This window comes from Pyrus communis, chromosome 3, assembly GCF_041283825.1.
Source record: "Pyrus communis isolate YQ-2024b chromosome 3, ASM4128382v1, whole genome shotgun sequence".
Classification (NCBI taxonomy): domain Eukaryota; kingdom Viridiplantae; phylum Streptophyta; class Magnoliopsida; order Rosales; family Rosaceae; genus Pyrus; species Pyrus communis.
In genome coordinates, this window is record NC_142567.1 from 3047283 (window position 1) to 3073504 (window position 26222).

General features: G+C 36.2%; 2 protein-coding genes and 1 pseudogene across 7 annotated transcripts; 2 read left to right on the forward strand and 1 right to left on the reverse strand.

Moving 5' to 3' along the window:
* The first annotated feature begins 48 nt into the window (after positions 1-48).
* LOC137714605 (rRNA 2'-O-methyltransferase fibrillarin 1-like) lies at positions 49-4673 on the forward strand (annotated as a pseudogene).
* A 3065-nt stretch (positions 4674-7738) lies between these two features.
* Positions 7739-11180, forward strand: LOC137715769 (trifunctional UDP-glucose 4,6-dehydratase/UDP-4-keto-6-deoxy-D-glucose 3,5-epimerase/UDP-4-keto-L-rhamnose-reductase RHM1). 2 transcript variants are annotated; one of them, XM_068455114.2, is made up of 3 exons: positions 7739-7963; positions 8782-10357; positions 10441-11180. In XM_068455114.2, exons 2-3 carry the CDS (start codon positions 8795-8797, stop codon positions 10882-10884), a joined length of 2007 nt encoding a protein of 668 aa, XP_068311215.1. In that variant the 5' UTR covers positions 7739-7963; positions 8782-8794; the 3' UTR covers positions 10885-11180. The 2 variants fall into 2 exon arrangements, with proteins under 2 accessions (XP_068311215.1, XP_068311216.1); XM_068455115.2 differs by having other exon boundaries at positions 7811-7967.
* Positions 11181-12613: 1433 nt separating this feature from the next.
* LOC137714962 (alpha,alpha-trehalose-phosphate synthase [UDP-forming] 1) lies at positions 12614-25737 on the reverse strand. Of its 5 annotated transcripts, none has more exons than XM_068454145.2 (18): positions 25448-25737; positions 19229-19655; positions 18967-19064; positions 18460-18848; positions 17527-17641; positions 17249-17350; positions 16823-16973; positions 16590-16678; positions 16160-16208; positions 15867-15967; positions 15373-15560; positions 14872-14989; positions 14186-14362; positions 13987-14109; positions 13813-13900; positions 13528-13658; positions 13331-13429; positions 12614-13190 (listed from the first exon to the last, which is right to left on the reverse strand). In XM_068454145.2, exons 2-18 carry the CDS (start codon positions 19584-19586, stop codon positions 12777-12779), a joined length of 2790 nt encoding a protein of 929 aa, XP_068310246.2. In that variant the 5' UTR covers positions 19587-19655; positions 25448-25737; the 3' UTR covers positions 12614-12776. The 5 variants fall into 5 exon arrangements, with proteins under 5 accessions (XP_068310246.2, XP_068310248.2, XP_068310247.2 ...); XM_068454147.2 differs by having other exon boundaries at positions 13528-13568; positions 25448-25647; XM_068454146.2 differs by lacking the exon at positions 25448-25737 and adding an exon at positions 20269-20597.
* Positions 25738-26222: the final 485 nt, after the last annotated feature.

Here is a 26222-nt window from a genome sequence, read left to right on the forward strand (position 1 = left end):
GAGGTTGAAATTCATTGAACAAAGGAAAATTTGTCAGTTCGGTTTAAGATGAAAGAATTTGGACAACTCAAGCACTTTCTTGGATTAGAGGTTGATCGTACACAAGAAGGGATATTTCTATGTCAACAAAAGTACGCAAAAGACTTGTTGCAGAAGTTTGGGATGCTTGAATGCAAGCTAATCTCAACACCGGTGGAACCTAATGCCAAGATGTGTGCACATGAAGGCAGAGACTTGGAAGATGCAACAATGTATCAACAATTGGTAGGTAGTCTGAACTATCTAACTCTGACTCGACCTTACATTTCTTATGCAGTTGGTGTGATGAGTAGGTACATGCAAAATCCAAAGAAGCCTCATCTAGAACTAGTTCGGCGAATATTGAGATATGTAAAAAGTACAATAAACTATGGTCTCTTGTACAACAAAGGTGAAGATGGTAAGTTGGTTGGCTATTGTGATGCAGATTTTGCAGGAGATCATGACACCAGGAGATCGACCATTGGGTATGTCTTCAGAATTGGTTCTGGAGTAGTTTCGTGGTGCAGCAAGAGACAACCAACTGTGTCTTTGTCAACCACGGAAGCATAGTATATAGCAGTAGCAATGGCAGCTCAAGAGAATGCATGGCTAGTATAGTTGATGAGTGATCTACATCAAACAATTGATTATGCAGTACCATTGTACTATGATAACCAATCGGCAATTCGTTTGGCGGAAAATCCAGTCTTTCATGCAAGAACTAAACATGTGAAGGTACATTATCATTTCATTAGAGAAAAGGTCTTGCAGGAAGAGATTGAGATAAGACATATTAATACAGATGAACAAGTTGCAGACTTGTTCACTAAAGGTCTGAGTACCGGCAAGTTCGAAAAGTTTTGTCATCAACTCAACATGGAGGAAAGAATGAGCTGGTGTTGAGGGGGAATGTTGAGGATCAACACCAGCCCAATTGGTGTTTGTGTTGAAGTGTAATCTTGCCTTGGCCCAAGATGGATCCAGCCCATGGACAAAGAAAGATCCATACACATGCTCGAGAATTCTAGCAAAGTTCAAGTTGGTGGAAGAGTTTAGAAGAATGGTGAGGTTTCCATCAACATGCAAGATTAGTGTAGATAATTCTAGCTTACGAAGTTAGTGGAATTTTCTAAATATCTCTAGCATGATGTTTCCATGCTTCTCCAACGTTCCATCCGTGCCTATAAAAGGATAAGGCATCCACACCATTTGTATCAATTAGGAAGACTAAGTGATAGTGAGAAGTATGAGTAGTCTTGTGAGGAGCGTGAGTGGTCTAGAGTTTGTCTCTAGAAAGAGTGAGTGTCATAGCTTCAAAGAGTGTAGTTGAGAGTTTGTGTGTTGTGGTATCCACCGAGGCCAAGCTCTTGGTGTGCATAGAGGCCCCGCTGGTCCTCGTGGTGTCCGTAGAGGACCAGCTCCTGGTGATCGTAGAAGACCAGCTCCTGGTGAATTATCACCCATATGGTGTGCATGAAGGGGTTTTCAAACACACGTCTGTTAAGGGCGATGCTCTCGTCACTAAAAACATAGTCCCTGTTGAATCTGTTTACAATGAGAAGCGCATCTCCGTTCAGGTTAGTTGGTTTTTTTTTTTTAATATGTGTAGAATTGAGGATTCAGATCTTTTAATTTCATACTATATATGCATATTCAATATTCTTCCAAATATTATATGTATATGAGCCCCTTCTCACACATCCCAACTCGGTTGTGCACGAAGTAGGATTGATGTATAGTACTTTTATATTCCCTGTGTAGCACCGTGTATACTATAGAGCCAAAAAAGAGTAAAAAATAGTACTGACCTATAAACAATCACTATGTGGTCAATACATGTTCACTATATGGACAATACGATATGGTGCTATGTTACCCCGCTCTGTGAACAGTGGAGTATGCCTTTATACATGTAAGTTTCTTCTTGATTACCTTGTCAATAATGTATGGAACTCCCCTTAATCTGTGGAACTGTGCAGTGTGCCTTTCCATGCAAGTCTCTTCTTTTTATTTATATGAAAGGATGAATACAAAACATTTTAATTAATTAAGTTTGATGGCCTAACTGAGCCCTTTTAGTTTATATATGTTGCATTATGTAAAAGAACATTTTGCAGATAGTATGCAGTTATTTTTTTATGTGTATAGAATTGATTGTAATTACTTTGGAACTATTTCTTTTTTGTAATATTATTCAGAATGTAGATGGAACCAGGGTGGAATATAGGGTTGGGTTTGGAACCCCATTCGTTCAAAGCTGGGAGCTGCAATCTTGGCGGGCATTGACTATCATTGGGATTGTGAGTTCCTCCAACTTGGACAATATTATAGACATGTGGAGCAGATTTTATTATACTTAATAGTCTTAGAAGTGGTGTATGCGGTTGAAGTTTCCCCTAGAAGTGGTAGGGACTTGGTAAACATGGCAAAGAAGAGAACTAATGTCATACCAATCATCGTAGACGCAAGACACACAGCCAGATATTGGATGCTCGTCAGCCTCGTAGATGTCATATTTGCAGATGTTGCTCAGCCTATAATCAGGTTTTTCTATACACTGAATCACCAATTCAGTGTTAGATTTTATTTATATACAGAATTACTGTTTTAATTTTCATACTTAATGCTTTCTCATGGTAACAATCTTGATATGCCATAGTTCGCACAAGAGTTTTGCATTATGTTGCATTTGTTATATATAAACATGTTAAATCATGACCATTCAAAATTATTTAGGGACCATGTGAAAATCATTTCGTCTACTTTTATTGTCTTTTCTTTTAAAATTAAAATTTTTTCTGGTATGTTCAATTGAAAATAAAAAATGAAAAGCTACTTTTTTTTAATATTATTTTTTAGTTTTTAGAGACATGAAAACAAAAAATTGATATGAAACAGCCTTTACAAGATAAAATTTTTTCTAGATAAATTGTTTCTACTAATATTTTAGTAGTAGTAGTTAATTTGTTTAATGCTCTTTCAAATAATTTGAAACATTTTCAAAGTTTACATGTGGATTGTGGCACGAAACGTTGATTTTCAAAGCTTGAATTATTCTTGAATCTAGCATGTGATGTACTCAGGAATTCCCTTATCCAAAAATAAAGAGATTCAATACTGAGCATCTGATACTAATTTGAGTCGACCATGAATTTGTTTCTCTTTTTTCATATTGAAAATCAAATTTTCTTTAAGAACAAATTGATTAAGTTTAACGTATCAATTTTCTATTTTCTTTTACTTTATCTAGAGTGTGACAACTTTTTGACTAATTGTCACATTTTAAATTTTTGTCATGCTTTCAACCTTTTGTCATGCTTTCAACAATATCTATTTGTGGATGTTGCCCATTTTCCTTTTACTGATGACAGTTATGTCACATACGTCATGTGACATGACTAACTTGTTGATTAATTATAGGGTTTGTGTTGTTTTAATATATACCAATTAAGCATGTGATGTACTCAGGGACACCATTTAAGCAATCAATTAAGGGTGATTCCAACATTGAGTTGCTGATGCTAATCTTGGTTTTGAATTATTTTTACCTCATTTTATGCATTGATTTTCAACAATTTCATGAAAAATTTAAGATCTGGATACATTCAAGATCTACTTGGTGTGTGTGTGTGTGTGTGTTTCTAGCCTTGCATGTGCATGCAAGCTTCCAAAATGAGAGGTAGAGATGTCAACTTAAATTTGGTAGTGATGACCATATATAATGCTTAATTTTATTCCCCTGATCTGTTAAAGCTCACAGAGATGGCGGCGAGGATATGAATCACTTTGTTTTTTCAGTCCATTTTGATTTTTTATTTCCCCCGAAAATCCGCTTTGCTATTAAACCCTTTCTGTGCAGGCAAGGATTTTAGGTTTGAATGCAAATTATTTCCTCAAAGTAGGAGGTTGTTGTTTGATCTCAATCAAGGTTTGTGTTGCCCTTATTTTTGTTCTGAAAACTGCTAATATATTGTTTCAACTTATATTTTTAGGCACCCTGCAGGTTTTCACACTTGAACACGTACCCCATTACCTATAATTTCCCACTAAACTTTAGACCAAAACTTTAATACGTGGTCACTTTAACCAAATGTCGTATAATAATTTTGTTAAAATTGTCACATTTTAATAAACTAACAAATTATTGGCAAGCTTCACATTTTAATAAACTAATAAATTATTGGCATGCACGTATAGATAGAAAATTAGATGCAATGTGGGGAAATATGATGGTTGGTGGAAATAGGCATTTCTAGTAGTTTAATGGGGTCCAAATAAAAGTTTAGGGAGCAAATCGGCATTGGGGTACTAGTTCAAAAAGAAAATCTAATATATTTGTTTCCAAATGGTCAGTGTAAAAGAGTTGGGTTTATATTTTGTTCCGGCGTTTTTCCAGGCAAATTGCATAGACTCCACTCTTCCTGCTGAGAAAGTTTATGAACTTGAAATGGAAAGAATGAGGGCAGAACAAGTTGAAGCCTAAACAAAGGGTGACACTTGAGCCATTTGAACGAGACCATGCTTGCGTAGTTGGTGGATACCGAATGCCAATACAGATAGAAAATGAACTCTCTGAAAGTTGGTGTATGCATGCATGCCTGCAGAAGATTGTCTCTCTTTTGAGATTCAGCTCTGCTAGAATACTCTTATGATTTCAAATTCCTTCCTTAATTAAGACTTATTGGAATGTTTATTACTACGAGTTAAAATTATGCAAGTGCTTGCAAATGGGATACGTGATAATTGTTTGGTTTAATATCAATTAAGATTTATTTTATTGTTTTGGAATTCCATGAATTTGTCATCACATGGAATTATCATTGTTGATAGAAATCTCTATGAATTATTTTGCAATTTGACCCTTTTGTTTTTTTTTTTTTAAGAACTTTTGAGCGTGATGTAGGACAAAAAACTGGGTATTTTCATTTCGTTCGAACTTGCCTTTAATGAGAATTGGACTAACAACCTCTTATAATAAGACTATGGAAGTAAGTGACTTTTATACAGACACATTAAACCATTTGTAATGATTTCTTTATTGATGATACGAACAAGAATTTTTCATCCTTAAATGTTTTTTCCCATTCTTAAGTTGAAAGAGAGTTCAAATCAAATTATTATGGTACCTTTCTATAGCTTAATTGATGTCCTCTATCTCCTTAATATAAACATTTCGTTGTACTAAAAAAATTATAGGCAAATTTCATTATTGTTTTGGCTCAGGTTCATGTTTCGTATCATCTATGCATTTATGTAGCACATACTACATTCATGTATCATCTTGCTATACAAGAGTGGTTTGGACCCTTAGTTTTTGAATTTCATCCATCTGTCGACAATATATTTAAATTCCTCTCATTAAGGGTGTTATTTTCCTTGTGGATTCAAAGCATTCCACTTCAAGAGCCAAGGTCTAAAACCATAATTTTATTTTGATTCTATTGGCGGTGTATGTATAGTTTGGTTTGCTTGCATATGCAATGCTCTTTTCACTTGAAAATCATTCAGTAAAGCGGCTTTTCAAGTAATGAGGTACTACCTATTCACTACCAAAATTGTTGCAGAAATCTTGGAACTCAACATGGATTTGATTCTCTTCCCCGTTTGTCAGAATACAATCACGTGGCTTTGCAAGATCCATTTGATCAAGTCGATCATTCCATTCAATAACAACATAAACTTCCCAAAGTTGGATCCTAACTTACTTGTTGTGGTAGAACACTTTCAAGGCTAAAATAAATGTTTTACACCTTTTGTTTTTTGGACAAAAATATTCTAAAATGCTCTGATTTATAGGGATGAGGCAGCCACACTACCTTAGTCAACATGTCAACAATTTGTCATTATATATTGGTGTGAATTACAAAATCTTTTTTTTTATATAAAATGATATTGGTTGTAGTAAGTTGGACAAAACAACACAATGAGTCAATTATATTTAGTATAGACTTGTCATTTATAAAAGTTAAGTTTAAAACCTTATGTTTTTACAAGTGAAAATAAATATCATAAGACCGTCAGTCTTTTACTCAAGTGTTATTATTTACCAGTCCAAATTTTAAGATCCCCTCTTTTGCAACATAGACAGGTGAGATCGGATCATCATCATATATTAAACAATATGGTCAAATTGTTCTTATTTTGTTGGTGATCTTGATCAAGAATGAAAAACAATTCCCCACTCCTCTCCACGTCTTCCATCCAGCTATTAGATTATAGTTTTAGAGAAGACAGCAAACATGTGCCAGATCCTGGAATTGCCTATAATTTAGGCCGAAAACAATGAATAATGTAAGGGACAAAGAATGATATGCCAGGGTTTTGCAAGTATAATATATATAAAAAGCACTTCAACATCTCCTTCAAACCTTTCACTTGAGCACGTTGCAACGTAAGATAATAATTAATGCATGCTTCGGTGATTTGCATTGCATTTTTTTTTTCCTTAAAAAGGACTCATTGGTGGCTTCGTCACAGCGGTATATTCTTTTGAAGGTCAGAAGAATTCACAAAGGCATTTCAATCTCTTCCAGATCACCATCATGTGATTCACTAGAACTAAGATCGAACTCAAGACATTCTTCAAGCATTTACATTGTATCTTGATGAGAGCGATTTGTGATGATCTGATTAATTATTTCAAATGTATTTTGATGATTAGGGTTTAAAGATTGTTCTTTAGTTATATATGGAAGATGAGTAAGAATGTTGAACAAAACACAAAATCAACTGCAAACAAATTGTGGTTAGCAAAGCTTTATATTATGTGTTGATTTACAAAATGGAATGGCCTTGTTTTTTACCATTATTTATACACGAGATATTCTACTTTAAATTTATCAAATTTACGGAAAAAAAATTCAAACATGGATGCAAAATGAGTAATTGCTATTGTACTTAACAAGCATTTTTCTTTAACTTCTGTATGATAAAGTCTCCTTGCACTATCTAGGGCAAAACCCATATCAGTTCAAGGCATATTGGAAAAAGACTTGCAAGCAAAGTACATATATATCCCTGTTTGGTATGTGCTTTGATTCACGCTATATATACATGTTACATGCAAGTTTTCTGGTAAAAAGAAAACGATGAGGAGAGAAAACATAATTCAGAAATTTCAATCATCTTTTTTTCTCTCAAAATTGAATGGAAAACGGAAAAGGGGTAAAAAAAAAAAAAAAAAAAAAAAACTTATCATGTAACGATTGAAAAACCTTTGGTTTTGGACAACTGTTTAACACGTGAGCAATTGCGGATAACATTTTTACCTATATTTGAATTCTAGATTGTTTCAAAATTTTGACAAAATAAAGAAAAACAACCAATGATGCATATTGAAAATTTTAAAATAACTGAAAATGAAAGAAAACGAAAAATATTCAACAATAAGCGTCCAAAGAACAAAAAAATCTTAACGTTAAAGGTTATAATTGAAACATTTTCGGTTTTTCACAACCAATTGACGCGTTAATGACGATCGGTAACATTTTTTTTACTTCCGTTGAACAAATTTGAACTACTGTTATTAATAATGTACGTGTCAAAATCTGATTGGCCTTATTAAGAATTTCACCTGGCAAGGCTGCAACTTCAACTGATCTTGACCTCACCTCATAGAAGATCACAATTTTGATTTGCAAACCAAAATTTGCGCCCAACCTACCCCTATAAAAGAGGCGGGCCCACAAAACGTGCGCCGGTTGTAATTTCCTCAACCAGAAAGGGTATTTTGGTCATTCGGTCTCTTCTACGGCTCCCCTTAACTGTTTCGAAGATTTACAGAGACTCTGCACCTCCATTCTTTCACAAGTCAATCCGTGGCCATTTTTCGCCCTCTAATTTCTCTGTCTGAATTTCTCTCTCTCTCTTTTCGTTGGCCTCCTGAGGATTTCTCTCTGAATTTCTCCATCTGGGTTGGTCGATCTTGATCGAAGTCAAGTTTGTAAGTAAGCATATCACTCTGTTTTATGCAATTTTTTGTTACATTTTATGTGGCCAGAGTATTGGATCATAAAAAATAAAAAAAAGTATTGGATCATTGCATTAGTTGTGGTAGTTGTGATTTGGGTACTTTTGCATCGTTAGATCTGTGATAAATTTGTAGAGTTTTGAGTGTTGGGTTTGCTATTAAGCTTTGATTTACTAACATTGCTCTACTTGGTTTGATCTGGGACCTGTGAAATGGGTTCTTATCAATGGGGATCAGATTCTGATCTTTTTGTGTTTAATCCAAATGGGTTGGATGATTTGATGTTATTATGTGTTTCTGAATATGCATGATCTGAAAGTTGATGTATTGGGTCTGTTAAGATGTGATAGGCTTTAGTGAATATTTTTGTTATGTGTTGTGATCTTGCTTCTGTTTGATATCGATTCGGGTATGTTTACTTGCTTGTAGGGGAAGGAAAAACATAAAAGAAAAGTTAATGCTTAGTATATAATGAGGTGGTGGTAACTTTTTATGATACTGATGAGTCATTTCTAAGAAATTGGTTGTATAGGATGTACTTGATTTGGTGATTTTGTGCTTTTAATCAAAAAATTAGAAAGTTCATGTGATTTTGGTTGCTCTGTTTTGTTTTAAACTAAGGGGATCTGCCATTTGAACGATCTGTTTCCTGTTGTTTGCAGTGTCGTGATAGCGTCGTTTTACCTAGGGTTAGGGCTTTATCACGACATGGGTTCTCATTGTGGTTATATTTTGGTATGTGTCGTGATAGCTTCGGTTCTCATTGTGGTTTCCTAATGTTTGATCTGTAGAAGTTTTGCCGACATGGGTTCATATACCCCCAAGAACATCCTCATAACCGGGGCTGCTGGCTTTATTGCATCTCATGTTGCCAACCGGCTCATCCGCAGTTACCCTGACTACAACATTGTTGTGCTTGACAAGCTTGACTATTGTTCAAATCTGAAAAACCTTCTTCCCTCGAAGTCATCACCCAATTTCAAGTTTGTTAAGGGGGACATTGGCAGTGCTGACCTTGTCAACTATCTCCTCATCACTGAGTCGATTGATACCATAATGCATTTTGCTGCCCAGACCCATGTCGACAACTCCTTTGGTAACAGCTTTGAGTTCACAAAGAACAACATCTACGGCACCCATGTTCTCCTAGAAGCTTGCAAAGTCACTGGACAAATCAAGAGGTTCATCCATGTCAGCACAGATGAGGTCTATGGTGAGACTGATGAAGATGCTGTTGTGGGAAACCATGAAGCATCTCAACTTCTCCCAACAAATCCATACTCCGCAACAAAAGCGGGAGCAGAAATGCTTGTTATGGCATATGGCAGATCCTATGGATTGCCTGTTATAACGACCCGTGGAAACAATGTCTATGGACCAAATCAATTTCCTGAAAAATTGATTCCGAAGTTTATTCTGTTGGCCATGCAAGGGAAGCCTCTGCCCATTCACGGGGATGGTTCTAACGTGAGAAGCTATCTATATTGCGAGGATGTTGCTGAGGCTTTTGAGCTAATTCTTCACAAAGGAGAGATTGGACATGTGTACAATATTGGAACGAAGAGGGAAAGGAGAGTTATTGATGTGGCCGAAGATATATGCAGACTTTTCTCAATTGACCCAGAGACAAACATCAAGTTTGTTGAAAACAGACCTTTCAATGATCAGAGGTATTTCCTAGATGATGAGAAGCTGAAGATTTTGGGGTGGTCAGAACGAACTCAGTGGCAGGATGGGTTGAAGAAGACTATAGAATGGTACACTCAGAATCCTGATTGGTGGGGTGATGTATCTGGGGCTTTGCTACCTCATCCTCGAATGCTGATGATGCCTGGTGGGATTGAGAGACAATCGGAAGAGTCTGAAGAGGGTAAATCTGAATCTTTTGTCTCAAGTAATCCCCGAATGTTGGTTCCACCTTCCAAAGCTAGTGGCACTCCTCTTAAACCTCCCTATAAGTTCTTGATCTATGGTAGGACTGGCTGGATTGGGGGTGTACTTGGGAAGCTATGTGAAAAACAAGGGATTCCTTATGAATATGGAAAAGGGCGTCTGGAGGATCGCTCATCACTCTTGGCAGATATTCAGAATGTCAAGCCAACCCATGTGTTCAATGCTGCTGGTGTCACTGGTAGACCTAATGTTGATTGGTGCGAATCTCATAAAGCAGAAACAATTCGAGTCAATGTTGCTGGAACCTTGACCTTGGCAGATGTTTGCAGACAGCATGGACTCCTGATGATGAACTTTGCTACTGGGTGTATATTTGAATATGACGCTAAACATCCAGAGGGTTCCGGAATTGGGTTCAAGGAAGAAGACACACCCAATTTCCACGGTTCTTTCTACTCAAAAACCAAGGCCATGGTAAATTTCACTCAGACTTCCTGGTTTTGTTCTCTATTCTTTATTTTTCTCAAGTCTTACGTTTGTTATTTAATTTTAATCAGGTTGAGGAACTCTTGAAAGAATTCGACAATGTCTGCACTCTCAGGGTTCGGATGCCCATCTCATCTGACCTGAACAACCCTCGCAACTTCATCACCAAGATCTCTCGTTATAACAAAGTGGTAAACATTCCTAACAGCATGACCATCTTGGATGAATTACTACCCATTTCTATTGACATGGCGAAGCGGAACTTGAGGGGCATATGGAACTTCACAAACCCTGGCGTTGTGAGCCATAATGAGATCCTGGAGATGTACAAGAAATACATTGACCCAAAGTTTACATGGGCTAACTTCACGCTCGAAGAGCAAGCCAAGGTTATAGTTGCAGCTCGAAGCAACAATGAAATGGACGCGTCCAAGTTGAAGAAAGAGTTCCCCGAGTTGCTACCAATCAAGGAGTCGCTGATTAAGTATGTCTTTGAACCAAACAAGAAGGTGTAAGCAAATTTCAGTCATAGAGCGCAGTATAACCTTCGACATCCACATTAGTAGGCGATATGCTTAGATTACCTCCATTTAGTTTGATCAATATCGCTCATTACTCATTCATACCTTGTCATTGTTTCCTCTATGCCTAGAGGGACCGAGTGTGCTTTCTCTGTTTTCGTCGGTGTATCTTACTTTCCTTGGCGTTCCATTTTACAAAAACTTTCGACGGGTTCGGTTCCCTATGGATATAATTCTGTAAGCTTTTTTGACATTCTGTTCGATGAAGATGTGGAGATGTGGTGTTATAATTTTCTTGTTACCAGCTTATATATCCACTGAGTCGTTCATTGCTTGAATCCAAGAGCTAAAAGAAATGAAATCCTGAGAGAAATGGTGTAAATTTGCGCGGTTACACCATGGTAATTATTCTGTTACACTATTTTGGAGGTGGGAAAAAAATTTGGAATTTTGACAAAAATCAGAATTTATAAGTAAATGCATCAATTCTCTTATTTGGATTTATAAACATAGAAATTTAGAATTTCGGGTTCAGGGTTGTGAAAAAAAATTTGAAATTTGAGACCTCTAATTCCCAAGTTTATACTCTATGTAAATAGGTGCTATTTTTCAATTTTTATGATTGAGAGTTTAAAAATAACAAATTTTGTATTCAAATCTAATTGTTATTTTAGGTTAACCAGACAAGAAAATTCATCAATTATAGAAAATAAAATTCTGTCATTTAAAAATTCCTTAGTAAACTTAAATCTATTCATCCAAATAGAGCGTTAGCTTACAATTGTCACACCAGAAAAAAATTATATATTGAGTACTTTAAGAGCTTGGGCACTCTCCTCATACAAGTCGGTTTTAAAGGGCAAGTTTCACTCGTGGGTTCTTAACAATTAGTATTGGAGCCAAATTTCACGACTATGCATAGACTCCGCAGAGTTGGACCTACTTCCCTTACATGCCGTTTTTCAGGGCAAGTTGTACACTCGAGCTCTTTAACAATTTTTGTTAAGGGAGTGATTTCTGCCTTCAGTTTATACACTCGTTAATTTGTACGTTGATTCTCCTTTGATTTCAAAGTAAAGAGCACATAAAGCCGTATGCAGCCGTGCACGGTTAAAGAGTGGTGTGCTATGTTTTAGCCCTCCAAAATATATCTTTAGTGTGTTGTCTTGGAGGGATTTTTTTAGCGTGCCCAAAACACGGCTCAGTATAATAGATGCCATTATACAAGTAATTGGATATTTGAAAAAAAAAAATTTAACCACTTGTATTATGACACTTAGTGTACCAAACGTATTTCTGGCACACTAAAAAATTTCTTAATCATGGCTCTAATTGTTTATTGGATGTAGAGACAATATAAGAAATAGGAACCTTTCTTACTAAGATATGGGAAGAGATCCTCTTCGGATCTCTCCCTTTAAAGCCATCAAGTGATCTGAACATTGGAAATTTGATCCAACGGCTAAAAACAGAGAAGTTAGTAAAAAAATTTAAAAGCTATAATAATTTTTTACCGTTAGATCAAATTTCAAAAACCTGAATCACTTGATCCTGAGCTTTGAAGAAAGATATGATCCTAAGCTTTGAAGAGAGATCCGGAGAGGATCTCTTTTCTAAGATATAGCCCCATGTGGGCTCCACAAAAAGTTTGCCGGAGGGTTAAATTTAGCCCACTCGAGAGCAACAAGTCGCAAGCGTTGCTTGCTTACTAGGATATAGACTCTTGTCGAACAGGGATATAGCCCTATGTCTTTAATCGTCAACGTGGTTTGGATGGTTTAAGTACGTAAACTAACAATAATCTAATACTTCAGCTGAAGCATTATAAATATCTACAGTGCAAACAGCTACCAAGTGAAGCTACACTTTCGAGAAATTCGAGAGCATTATATCTCTGAACCGGAAGATGAAGCGCTTGCAGAAGAGGCACCCGCCAATTCCTTCAGAAACGAGACAACATCATCCGAGGACTGAAGTACATACCGAGCATTTGTGCGAGTCCGCCCGACAGAGCAAGAGTAGTAGTTCTCCTTCTTTAGATCAAGTACGTTCCACGAAACCTTTTCTGGAGATGGCCATCGTGGGTTCGTGGTATTGTGATTTGCATTTTTCTTCTCATGGTTTGGTAAAGGCACCCGTTGCGCTTTGCTCTGAGACGATTTTGAGCCGCTTTTGATGGCCGGAGCCTTCAAAGAAGATCGCCTCTCGTTAGGCTTTAGTCCATCAGGTATCTTGGTTCTTGGAAGGCCACTTGGATCAGGCGGAAGATCTGGCTCGAAAAAGGTGTACACATCTTCATCCTGTAATGAAAATGAAACAGACGCTTGAATGCCACAAGAATATCATAAATCGATGAAAAAAAGAGGGTTTCGAGTGTTGAACGCGACTCAAATAACTGGGTTGAGAGACGAGAAAACGCATGACTTGCAGAACAAGTTACCTTCCCAAGAAAATGTCCAATACACAGCACATAATCAATGGGGGATGTCATGGATTTACTATGAACTATCTCTCCCAATATACGATCAATTGCTGCACCCTGAATCGGAACAGAAAATCTTCAAAAACGAAAAACAAACAAATCATCTGTTGTATGAAAAATATGTGCAACAGGCAGAAAAGAGTTCATAGATTCACCTTTGTCACACCAACTGCTCGAACCTCAACAGACCGGCTACCTTGAACAACATCAACAGAGGCATTAGAAATTGGGCCAGTCCAGAGATGCTGCAGCATATCTCTGGCTTGAAGTCTTCCAAAATCAACATCTACAATTATGATAAGGTGAAAAAGAAACAGAAACAAAAAGTAGGTATGAGAGTAACCAAAAGTTACACATTCAAAAAACCATCTCCAAGTGAAATCGGGTTCAATGAACCCAATTTCTTTTTCTGGTTAGATGGTTGGAAAAAAAGCTAGTACCTGCATATTTATAATTCCACACAAGGGAAGTTTGACGACGTTCATAATGTGATCGCGGTGTTCTCTCTTTGAAATACTCAAAAACATGCTGAAACAATAACATCAGCATTGTAAGTATGAAGGAAAGACAATGCAAGTAAAAGGAATATAACTGAATTCAAGGCTCAAGAGCACCTCCACACTGTTGACCCATTCCATATTCACATGTTCAGGCATTGTTGTCATCCAGTCTCCCTTTGTAAGGCGTAAAAACATCCCGTTTTCAGCTGCCAACCACATGTCAAGCTCCCCAAAGTTCTGTAAAAACACCCTAATTAGAAAAGGGATAAGGTAAGGGTAGTAAAGAACTTAGAAGTGGAAATGGATGAATTACATTATCTAAGACTTTTCTCTCACTCCCACTGAGGACCACAATAGTTGTTGTTGGATCATTGCAGAGTGCTGACAAGGTTTCTTTCAATTCAGGATGCAGTTTAAGTTCCATTTCTTTTATTTGATCACCTCGCCTCTCAGGTGTGTCCACTGATTCAGTTAATGTCGCATTGAATCCCTGAGTTCCAATCACCAAAAAGATCAGAAGGATGAAAGAAAATGCCAACTAGATGTAAAACCATAAAACCTCATTTTAACTACAATGCCTACACAATCTGGAAAAGTTGTGCGGCTTAAGAAGAGAATTCAGCTCTTTATGGTCATCGAAGAATCAAAAATAGAAGTATAACCCTCAATGAGATAGCTGAAACTTCATGTTTCATGGTATCGAAATTGGTGCGAGTCTTGATGTACTATTATCTACTATAAATGTCAAACACTTCCACTAAATGACCGAAACCTATTATTTGGGGAGTGAGATTTGGTGTGTACATAGAGATTTGGTTACCAATAAGACTATTCTGCAAAACCTAATTATTATGTGCATCAAGCTTCCAATAATTGACCAAGAATACCATGAAAAAATCCATCAAATTTTGAATACCATGCAGATATATGATATGTAAAGAAAGATTCAATAGAGGTACATGGACATTACTTCTTAACTGGGACATTCCTATGACATACCAGTATGATCAATCGATTATTTGCTTGCAAATAACTTTGAATTGCGTCCTTGTTTGCAAGTGGCGGTGGTACCTGTCTGGTCCGTAATTGCGCCGCTACAACAGTATCGTTCAATTCACTGAAAAATAGTAATATGCATGTCAAGTCTCAGTATACAATCCATCTACTACATTTCGAAAGGGTCAAGGTATCAGAAATTGCATATGCAGAAATGTATCCAACTTCCAGTAAAAAAAACATATCCAAATTTTTATCGGTTTTTTCATTGTCCTCAAATGCTTAAACTGATAGGATGTACAACAACAACACCACCTTTTCCCACTAAGTGGGGTCGAAACTGATAGGGTGTAAAGGGAAAAAAAAAAATTTAACACTCTCAATGTATGCCACTCCCAATCAGTAGGAACCATGTTAAATTATTTTGGTTTACCATCGTCAGACATAGCAAAGAAATAGTTTTGTGCTTCAAGAATTAAACGCATGACACTCAAGCATGCGTACCTTACAAAAGTTTCGGCCCATTCCTGTGCAGTGTGGGCTGTCACGTGCGAAAAATTATGCTTATGTCGCTTCTCTCTTTCTTCAGAGTCCATATTCAATGCCTGAGCAATTGAATTGGCAACTTCTGTGATGTTCCATGGGTTCACTAGAATTGCTCCAGCACCTAAAGACTGTGCGGCACCAGCAAACTACAGAAGGAACAAGAAGTGTCAAAGCAAGAAAAGGCACGAGGTAAAAAGATTACACTCCAGTTTCCATTCCAGCAAATTTATGACACTAGCTTCCACTCGAGTATACAGTTCTAAGACCAAATATTAGATTGTTTTAAATATGATTATGTATGCTTTTTGAAATCAGATAAACTTTTCGTGCATCGGATCCAATCCATGTAACATGACAGCTATAAAGACAGAAGATATGTTCATCAAATTGGTAGAAATGAGACGTTGAATGTAGATAAAGCATAAGAAAGCATGCAAGTTTCTAGTTATTACCTCACTCAGAATAAGGACCCCTCTCTTTGCATCCTGGCATGCCACAAACTCATAACTGACAAGATTCATTCCGTCCCTCAGGGATGTAACAAGTGCAACATCTGGACAAATTGGAAACGAAAAAAAAAGAGACAGAAGGAGATATCACTAGCTGAAAAAAAAATATATATATATATATACATTTTTTTTTTCTTAGATACTAGCTCAAAAGTTATGTCAAAAAATTATTTGCTCGAAAAAAATTATGGGTCAAAAGAAACAGGGAACCAGAGCCAGAGTATGTAGAATAGTACCAGTTACAGCATATAGTGCACACAATGCATGAAAGTCGAGAGAACGATCCTGCAGACAATAAAAAAATTGTTTAGGAAGTATTACATTCAAATCAAATGTAGTAGGTCTTGAAACTGGAAATAGATGAAAAAACTACTGAATCATAATGGTGATTAAACTATTACACTGTATCAAATAGTGCTACGCAGGAGAGAGATAATTCCACGACAGATGAACTATAAGTTTTTAACTAACTAATGAACCTTGTTTCATAAATCTAGCATTTCAAATTCAAATTATGCCTGCGAATATGCTATCATCATACAGAAAGTTAACAAAGACAGACCAATAACATGACATCAACATTCTTCATATTAAATTCCACTGAGTGCCAAATATGCCCTTTCAGTAATATATCATGGAATAGTTACTTAGGAAACAAGGACATACCAGGTGATGTATTGGGACAGCGATCAAAGTTCCAAATCTGCCATTAATTCTCCCAACAATTTCATGAACCTGGCTTGTAAGTTTTTGATCTGCAGAAATGCAAGATATGTAGTTTATACATCATAATAAAGATAAAACAAAGAAATGAAACGAGTATATAGATCCTACCCTATTATACTCGCAAATAAGAGTACAAAAACCAATTGACAAAGCATCTTAAGGAGGGGGCATACACTCTGGAACATCTGTTCTTGTTGGCACTGCAATTTGCAGCAAAACCACTTTCTCACGCCAAGTTGGGTTTTCCTCAAGAAACTTTTCAAACGCTAGTAACTTTTGAGGAATTCCTTTAATCATATCAAGGCGATCAACACCTAGCATTACCTGCAATGTTAAAAAACAGTCATCGTAACTAGAGAAAAAAGAGGCATAAATTTGGAAATGTTATTTGTTTTTCCTCACTGAAGACTCTAAACAAAAAAACAACAAAAAGCTTCTAAGGCTTCTATTCCCAAAATCTTTTTCGATAATGAACTAACTTATGAAGTCCCTTGGAGTAATGAGGCCAAAAAATAAAGAAGGTTAACAGAAATAAAGGTCTGTTTGCGTTGCACGACTGATCGTTGCTACTCTCACTGAAACAACAAAAGAATATGTACCTTTCTCCCAGCGAACCGTTCTTTCAATTCCTTAATGTGTTTTTGAACGTCAGGAACCTCAAGTCCACGTATGAAGCGGTCTGAATCTATTCCAATAGGAAACTGAAATTAAAGCACACATAACGTAGCAAGTACAGCTAGAATTAGATTCCAATGCGTGTATATCAGTCAAAATTTTAAACACTAAACTTTGTATAAAAAGATACTAGAAACCTTCAAAGATAAAGTACCCAAAAAAAAAAAAAAAAAAAACAGGTAACAATTAAACAGATACAGACCGCAGCCACTCGAGTAAGCCTCCCTTGATCCTCAACTCCTTCAGGTGTACCCTCTAGTCCAAGAATGCGAGTGCAAGCACTAACAAAGTGCCGTGCATAGTCGTAAGTGTGAAAACTGAAAAACAAGACAAAAGTCACAAAACTTTATAGTCGCTATGCGTATTACATTTTTGTGCAAGAAATCACTTCACACAACATCTCAAAGTAGCAAATAGAACTTCAATGAATTTATAGTTAACTAAAGCAGTCAACACTATTCCCGTCCTAGTAATTGGATACCATATTATTGCCTCCTCATTTTGCTAATTGAAATTGAATCACGCTTTAATGGTACAGACCCAGTAGATATTCTATTATTTTATGGTTATTCTGGATGATTGTAGCATAATTCAAAAGAGGAACGGAGGCAATGTTCAATGCATAAGATCAACAAAAAGACATCAAAACACGTTATTTCTACATAAATGGGGTTTTCTATTTCTGAAATTTCTGAACCATGTGAAAAACAATAAGCCATATCATGCCTCATGCCAACAAACTAATGCAGTTGAAGATAGCCTGAGCATAAAAGAAAAAAAATATCACGGCTAGACATAAATATTATGCATCAAGGATGAAAACCAGATAGTGTTAAGAATTTGAGGAATAGAACAAGATGTCATTAGTTTTTGCTGATATTTTTTACGGATGACCTAAATGTCAAGAACAGAGGGGGCTTCTAGCAATTGGTATAGATATTTTAAGGATATGTTTTGGCCTGATATTGCGTGCATATGTCAGTGAAAACATGAAATACTTTCTCAATGGTAGATGCAAGGACAACCAAGCTCGATAGATTCGAAAGATATGCCAAGTCTAGTAACAGCATTTCTCAATTATCCAGCAAAGTAAATTGCAAAGAAAAGTAATTACTGGTGCAGAAGGAATAATTACCCAACTAAATCAGCTGCAAGAACTGCACGTAGTAGTTCTGATCGTGATGGCAATGTCCTATGGATTTCAGAAGAAGGAAAAGGGGTGTGGAGAAACCAACCAACTTTCATTTTACTATCGTAATCCTTCAAGCATTTTGGAAGAAACATAAGATGGTAATCATGGCACCAAACTACGTCACCCTCTTCATAGTGCTCATTAACTACATCAGCAAACATTTGATTTGCCTTCTTATATGCAGCAAACTGTGACTGGAAACTCCGGGTGGTGGCAAGTCGATCTTCTTGTGGAAGTCCAAGGTAATGGAAAAGGGGCCACAAAATATTGTTGCAATAGCCATTGTAATATTGATGAACAATCTCCTCGTCAAGGAAAACTGGAATACATCTCTGCAAGGAACAAAACAACCATTTTAAAATTTCATGAACATTTACACCGAAAGTTGTATACATCATCAATCAGTGAAAATGAGCTGAATCCATGTCTATGAATGACAAAATTTTGAACCTTGTCAGCAAGAGCTCTAGTAAGCGCCTTCTGTCCAATTTCATCCGGCACATTTACCCCGGCCCAACCAATCCACCTTGCCTCAAACTCCTTTACACCTTTGGAAATAATCATCCAGTACAAATTAGGTTCATAATCTTAAAATGAAAAGGATATCAACATAACTAAAAATCTTGTCCCCTGTATTAAAATGATACACACAGGAACAGACACTTCGAAAAAGGATTATCAGTATTTAAAGAAGAGTTAAAACACCACATACCCAAAAGTGCACTGACCAGACCCCCTGCACTCATCTCCAGAGACCATGAATCTTCACCTCTTCTAATTGCAGAGACAGGTAACCTGTTCGCCACAACCAACAGTCGTTGTCTGCTAGGCCTCCCGTCTTGGTTTTCGTATCCCTCATTAAGCGCCCTTGCAGCTGCAGCCCCTTCCAAGAATCGTTCAACATGGGCAGCATTTGAGTTTTCATCTTCTCTTAACTGCAACTCAGGTTCAAATGTTTCATTCAAGTTCAAGGCCTTGCTATTTTTCCTTAGCTCCCTTTCTCTCAAGAGCCGTTCAACTCGAGTTGGTGGGATGTGGGCTGAATTACCGTTGTACTTGTTCCCAGGCATATGCTCTCTCTAGTAATGAACCCTGCCTTCTAACTTTACTAACACAAGCGATCCTTGAACAACTGTGTCCTACATTTCGTTTAAAGCAAACTAAGTCATCAAACATCACCAAGAACAAAAATCTTGTCAATTTTGGATGCCAAGAGCAAAATGCATAACACACTTGGTCAGAATAACATAAGAACATCTCTACAGCAGTTCATGATAATCTTGTCACAGAAACAAAAATGACAAGCAGGTCTACAGAAAAATTTAATAAAAATCATCCCAAGAACATGATCCGCAGTAAGAAAAATGGGGTCGACCGTTATCTCCTGGTTTTTTAAAGTAGCAATTTAAAAACTCACATTCATAAAATCAACAGGAAAAAGGTTAAAATCATAAAGGGAGTAAAAAATAACAGTAACAGGGATGACAGAGAGAACAAAGCCCACGGCTCAGCTAGTGACGGAGTTCTCTGGTTTTCTCAGCCAAAAATTATGAACATCATTCAAATGAAACAACAGACACCGAAATACGAACATACTGAAACCTTCAGTTTGCTGTAACTGAGAAAGCAATATCATATACTGTTTCTGTTGGCATATTTAATTCTGTCCAAAGAGTTCAAAAGCAGCACAAACAAAACAAGAAGACAAGCAAATAAAAAAACCCAATTCTTGAATTCTCTCTAGAAACCCACCTGTGACTTTGAGTTTTAATCAAATATGCCTTTGGAGATGGATGTCAACTATAACACAGTCACTGGTTTAGAGAGAGAGAGAGAGAGAGAGAGAGAGAGAGAGAGAGAGAGAGAAAGAGAGAGAGGTGCTAATCTCCAAAATCTGAAAACGTAGTGAGAGAAAAAACGAAAGGAGCAACAAAATCCTCGTGTAAGCTTTTAAGGTACAGAATCCTTACAGCCATGCAGGAGATATCAATGATTATGTTGTAAACAGAAATATTTATACCCGAAAGGAAAGAAAAAGAGATACTTTGCTTAGTTCAGTGGTTTATACAAATGGCATAAATGCTCTGCTATGTTAGCAACTAAATTAATTAAGGGCAGTAATTGTTTCTGTTGTGTAATTTCCATCTTTCTCTGTCAATATCTAATCTACTTGTTATATTTGCGCTTTTCTATATATAATCCACTGCTATATGTGTAAGTTTGTAAATATAGAAGTATACAAATATCTACCAAGTTTAATGGAATAAAATCATCAAGATTTACGTTATAGTTAACTCGTAATCAAAGATAATCTCAGTTTTTTTTTTATTCTTCTAGGTTAGAAGATGTGGTTACGAAACAAAGGATCAAGGCAAAAGAGTAGAGGAAGATATAGATAGGCTTTGACTTAGACTTTGAGTATTTGGAGTTAACGGAAGGCATGACGCAAAACCGCGTTTTAGAAATAAATACAGCTGACCCTAATTAGTGGAGTAACACTTCATTGTTGTTGTTGATGACTGAAATATGAAGACAAATTCTGCCGCTTATGTAAATTCTACATATTTTTAGTAAAAACATTTATGTGTTAATTGTCCTTTTTCTGTTGGAAGACCTTTGGAAAATTAGTGTACAAATTTAAGTGAACCTATACATACATATACTGGAAAGAAACATCTCTCTTATCTTCTCACTCGATATCTATCTCATCCAGAACAAAAATTTGATAACAACCAAAAACAACTGGAACTCACTCCATTGTATTTCCTTTTTCTTTTTCTTTTTCTTTTTTGTTACATCACTTTCCACCTTTTGCGCATGAATTTTTTTCTGTGGTTTTATTTTATTTTTAACAAATTAAATTGGCACAACCACACAACACGCATTTTAAAAATTTACAGAATAAGTTCCATCCAACTTAATCTCAAACAAAAGATGGTACTTCGAATAAAATAAATATACGATATATTCTCATATTTTTAAATTATATAAATTTAATTCTCCTAAATTTCACTAATTAATTGTACTAAAAAAAATTTTACTAATTAATTCTCTCGTCCTCATGAAGTTCAAAATTTTTGGGACCTACACATTACCAATGGCAAAATAACATAATGGGTTCTTCTCTAACACAAGTCACATTAATCCAAGGTTCAACCAAAAGTCGAACTCAAATAATAATAAAGAAATAAAACTGTTAGTTATTAAGAAGAAGAAGGATCAATAAAAATTAAACATGCACTAAAGTACATATGCATGTTTAATTTTCGTCATTGCACTAACATTAACATTTTAAAATTGTGATAGTTTGTTTAGTTCGTCTCGTCCAAGTCTCAAGGAACTAAGGAAGTAATCATACATCAAATGATTGTTAACCTACTTTATTAGAAATAACAAAAGTTGACAAGAGTGACAAAGCACATCAATCAAACTGTTGCTACTTGATAGCGACATGACCAACACCCTAGAATACAGGACGATGCACATTTGGGCCTTACAAAATGTTAGTGCTGTCGCATGTTGATGCGTAGCTGATTTCTGGCCGATGATCCATCCAAATTAAGCACATCACTAAAATGTCCTTGTAGCGAAATGGCCAATTTTCAAAAATATTGGACCACATAGTTGAGCTTCAGAAAATGTTAGGAGCAATCACTCGTAGACGCATAGTTGATGTACATCACTAAAAAGTTGCTATAAGGACATGACATGCGTCATAGAATAGTGGACGACTCACGCTTAGGCTTAAAAAAATGTAAGGGCAATTGTGCGTGGTTACATGGTTGATTTCTAGCCGATGATATGTGCAAACAACACCGTTAAACTGTTACTTTCCCAACATGACTCATGTCCTAGCATACTGAATGACAAACATTTTGACTTCGAATAAAAAAAATGTTTGGAGCGGTTGTGCCTGGACATGTGACATAATAAAGGAATACAAAATTCTTTCTAAAATATAAGGACCTCCTCCAATTTTATTTTGCAGCGATTTTGATCCTATCTGTAAATTGACTACGATTTTGAAAGATTTTGAAAGATTTTGAAAGATTACCCACAAGTTTGACGAAAACAAGAATTTTGACTCAAGTGTTAACTGCTAATTGGTGGAATTTCCATCACTACATATTATGACCCACAAAACATTCCATCGATCTGACTAGGTTGTTTGACATGTGGGTAACTCTCGATGCATGATTAGGCTTGAACTTTGAATAAATGGTCAAACAAATTATTCTCCCTACACATGGACAGGCAATTTTTAGTCGGGAAATGATTCCTTCACGTCTCTCTTTCTACTTTTACACGCTCAGTTTAAAACCGTTCATTTGATTTACTTCATTCAAAGATAAGAAATAAACAAAAGTGTGCGGTAGGAGATAAACAGTGTGAAAATCATTTTCTACTAAGAAATTAGTAAAGTAGAGAAGCCAGAACATGCTAACATGTTATTTATTCATTTGATTCGTAGATTATAAAGGCAAAAGGTACATGGCTGCGCATAAAGTTGAAGGACAGAATTGAGGGCGAAGACTTAAAACACTAAGTAAGCACACATTTATGTGGAAATTCTTAACAAGGACATCATTTTAATCAACAACATGTCAGACTTTGACTAAATAGGATGAAAATATAAAGCAGCGACAATGCCTAGGACCACAAGTTGTATTTACTAAACCAAAAAAAAGCACCAAACACTTTAGTATTCAAGTACAATGATCTGTTAAGCATTTTAATTAGGGACAGTAAGCACACCCTTAACTGGAGCAGAATTAACGCTAAGTCTAAAAACAAAAGCTACATCAAGACGCCATCCAGGTCAAAATGAGTAGAGGAAGATCTATGAAGACTTTGAAAGAGATTTTAAGAAAACATATAGAGTACTTGGAGCTAACGGATAACTTGGTGCAAAACCGAGCGCAGTGGCATTCTACAATTCATACAGCCGACCTCACTAAATGGGTTAAAGCTTGGTTATTGTTGTAATAACTTGTATCGTAAAATAAGAAGCTCTCTATAGCTGAGAAGCGACCATTGGACCTTAAGCAACCAGAAAAACTTGTACATTTCAACAATGGTTGCAAAAGAGAAAAATTTAGATTTATCTAGCAATCAAAGTGAAAAATTCAGATTTAGCTAGCAATCAAAGTGGCATATAACAATTAGGTAAATAAGAACATATAAACAGCAGGCACTGGAAATCTGAGAGAGAAAAAACCGTAACATTCATTGACTTGTTGAAAAAAGGAGAAAGAAAACCTTTTGGCTTGGAAAAAAAAAATATGCCACTGGACTTTTTTAAGTATCTTCTTCACGGAGTATCTTTTGAATGATGATAAAGATTTGCTGGTCCTCCCTCTCTGGCTTTTTCTTATCGAAAAACAAAAGAAAAAGGAAAAGTGGGTGACAAAGAACCACAAACATGTGATTAAATGGAAGGAATAGGCCAATGAAGTTTCAAGGAGGTCATATGATGTGCATGCAACGCTCAGTGCATTGTTTTCTTCCCTGCTACAGCAAGCCAAGTGGAAGAAGGCAAGTTATATGACACCCGGATATACCACTACATGGCGTCTTGTGCCAATAGAATGAGAACATGTGGATAAAAATTTACACATAAAATATGGACATATGGACGCCATCGTAACGGTGTACTGTTCCATACAAGTCCTTATCCAAGCGGCGTTGGTATTATTGTTTTCCTGTGCTGTGCTTAAATCAGATAAGGGGAGGGATCCTTTTACTTTCTACGGTGCAAAGCTCGTGAAAAAACTCACCTAGTCAGAGAATTTGCAGCGCAAAATTTAAATTTATCACACATGCAAACCAAACTTTGGCACCCAGATTTCGGTGGGTCCCATTTTGATAAATATCCTGAGCTTTGGACCAAATTAACCATCCAATCAAGCTAGCAAACTTATTTTGGTTTTGGAGACGGTAAAAAAGATTCACATCATGGTGGAATTTCGGTGGAATCTCGGTGGAATCTCATCAAGGGCTGTAAAAAGGTTGAAACTCTAACAGACAAACTTTTAAGTTCGAATCACTAGTCGTGTTCGAATCACTAGTCAGCTACACAAGTGTCTCTTCTGTATTCAAGTTCGAATCACTAGTCGTGTTTAAATTAGTTTACAGTATCGACGTTTTCTAGCAGATATTTTCTAGCAGACCGTCATATTAAAACATCGAACGACAGAACACTTAATCAAGAACTTGATTAGTGCTAGAGTGATTATTTGTTATGAACTTAGAAGGCATGACGCCGAAAGAAAATCCAATCTGGTTCTGCATTAAATGGTACTTTTCGACACAAGGCGTAAAAATTGTTTTTTGATAACAGTACTGGAAGAGAATATGAGTGACTAGAAGAGCTAAAGGCTAAAGCAAATGAAGTTAGTAAAAACTCCTGCCATGGTTGAGGTGGACAGATCACTACCAGCTGTTTACTAACTTCCCTAACAGAATTGTAACTGATCTAACTAAGCCTGCAAGTTGTTGCATTTTTGTAACAGAAAATTCTCCCCAAAAATTTTCTCGGCCTTTCTCATATTTTCTTTGATTTTCCTACACATTTCCCCTATCTTTTTGAATGCTTAGCATTTCACAGTCATATCAAGAAAACAAATACAAACAAATACACATACACACACACACGCACACACGAATATTTGATGGACTATTTCGGAGGTCTGCAAGATTTATTGGCAAATTAAATGGAATTGCTACTAAAATCTATTATTTTTCCTAAATTGATTCGCAATAAATTGAAATTAATATAATATTCTGATTTCTTGAAACTTAATTCACAAGAATCAATACAACTACGACAGAAGTCGGATTCGATGAACAACCCGAGATTAAAAGCAATTGCAAACACTGGATCAAGCAAAAAGAAAGATAATTTGCATTCAGAGAGAGTGAGAGCGCTAACCGATTCGTTCGAAAATCGACTGGAGCTTCCGATGAACACTGAGAGGTCCTCGTCGTCCGATTGCGAGAGAGAGAGAGAGAAAGAGAGAGAGAGAGAGAGATGGAATGTGTTATGGAGAAGTGAGAGAAGGGAAATGCAGCTGGAGGGAATATCTGGGAAGAAATGCCAGCGAGAGAGAGGAGAGAGAGTAATTGGGAGACAGTGGTAGTGTCGTCAGAAAGGCATTTATGGCGGGAGAGAGAGAGAGAGAGAGAGAGAGAGAGATAGAGAGGAGGAGGAGGAGGGCTACCAATCATTTGGAGGGAATTTGTTCCCCTTTTGTTTATTTTTGAATTTTTTTTTTTCTTTTTGGATGGAGAGAAGGAAAAAAAATAATAATGTTAAGAATATCAAATTTTAAATCAAATTTACAAACCAAATTATATGTCATCCATAAAAAAACATGTTAGTCAACACTTAGTAATAATTAAATCATCAATATTCATATTATTTAGTTTAGAAATTTAATTTTCCTAGTACTACTGGAAAAAAAAAAAAAAAAAAAAGAGAGGCTATGTTGTTTTCTTTTATGGTTGGATTATGATAGTGCACGAACAAATTCTAGAGCAAGAAAAAGTAAAATATTTCGAATGGATAAGAAAAGAAGCTTGCATGCATAGAAAATTGTTTGCGAATATAAATATGATTTTGTACTAAATTGAATTTAAGGGTGCAAGTTGAACATGAAATGTTAATTTTGATTAAAATTTCCTAACGATGGCACACCTTAATCAAA

Bases quoted from the DNA above. Each gene is read 5' to 3' on its own strand.
- LOC137715769 (XM_068455114.2), top strand. From the start codon at position 8,795: ATGGGTTCATATACCCCCAAGAACATCCTCATAACCGGGGCTGCTGGC. The intron at 10,358-10,440 runs GTAAATTTCACT...AATTTTAATCAG, and splicing joins ACTCAAAAACCAAGGCCATG to GTTGAGGAACTCTTGAAAGA.
- LOC137714962 (XM_068454145.2), bottom strand. From the start codon at position 19,586: ATGCCTGGGAACAAGTACAACGGTAATTCAGCCCACATCCCACCAACT. The intron at 18,849-18,966 runs GTTCAAAATTTT...TGTTCCTTGCAG, and splicing joins CTAGAGCTCTTGCTGACAAG to AGATGTATTCCAGTTTTCCT. The intron at 17,351-17,526 runs GTCTGTATCTGT...CTTTAATTTCAG, and splicing joins GGCTTACTCGAGTGGCTGCG to TTTCCTATTGGAATAGATTC.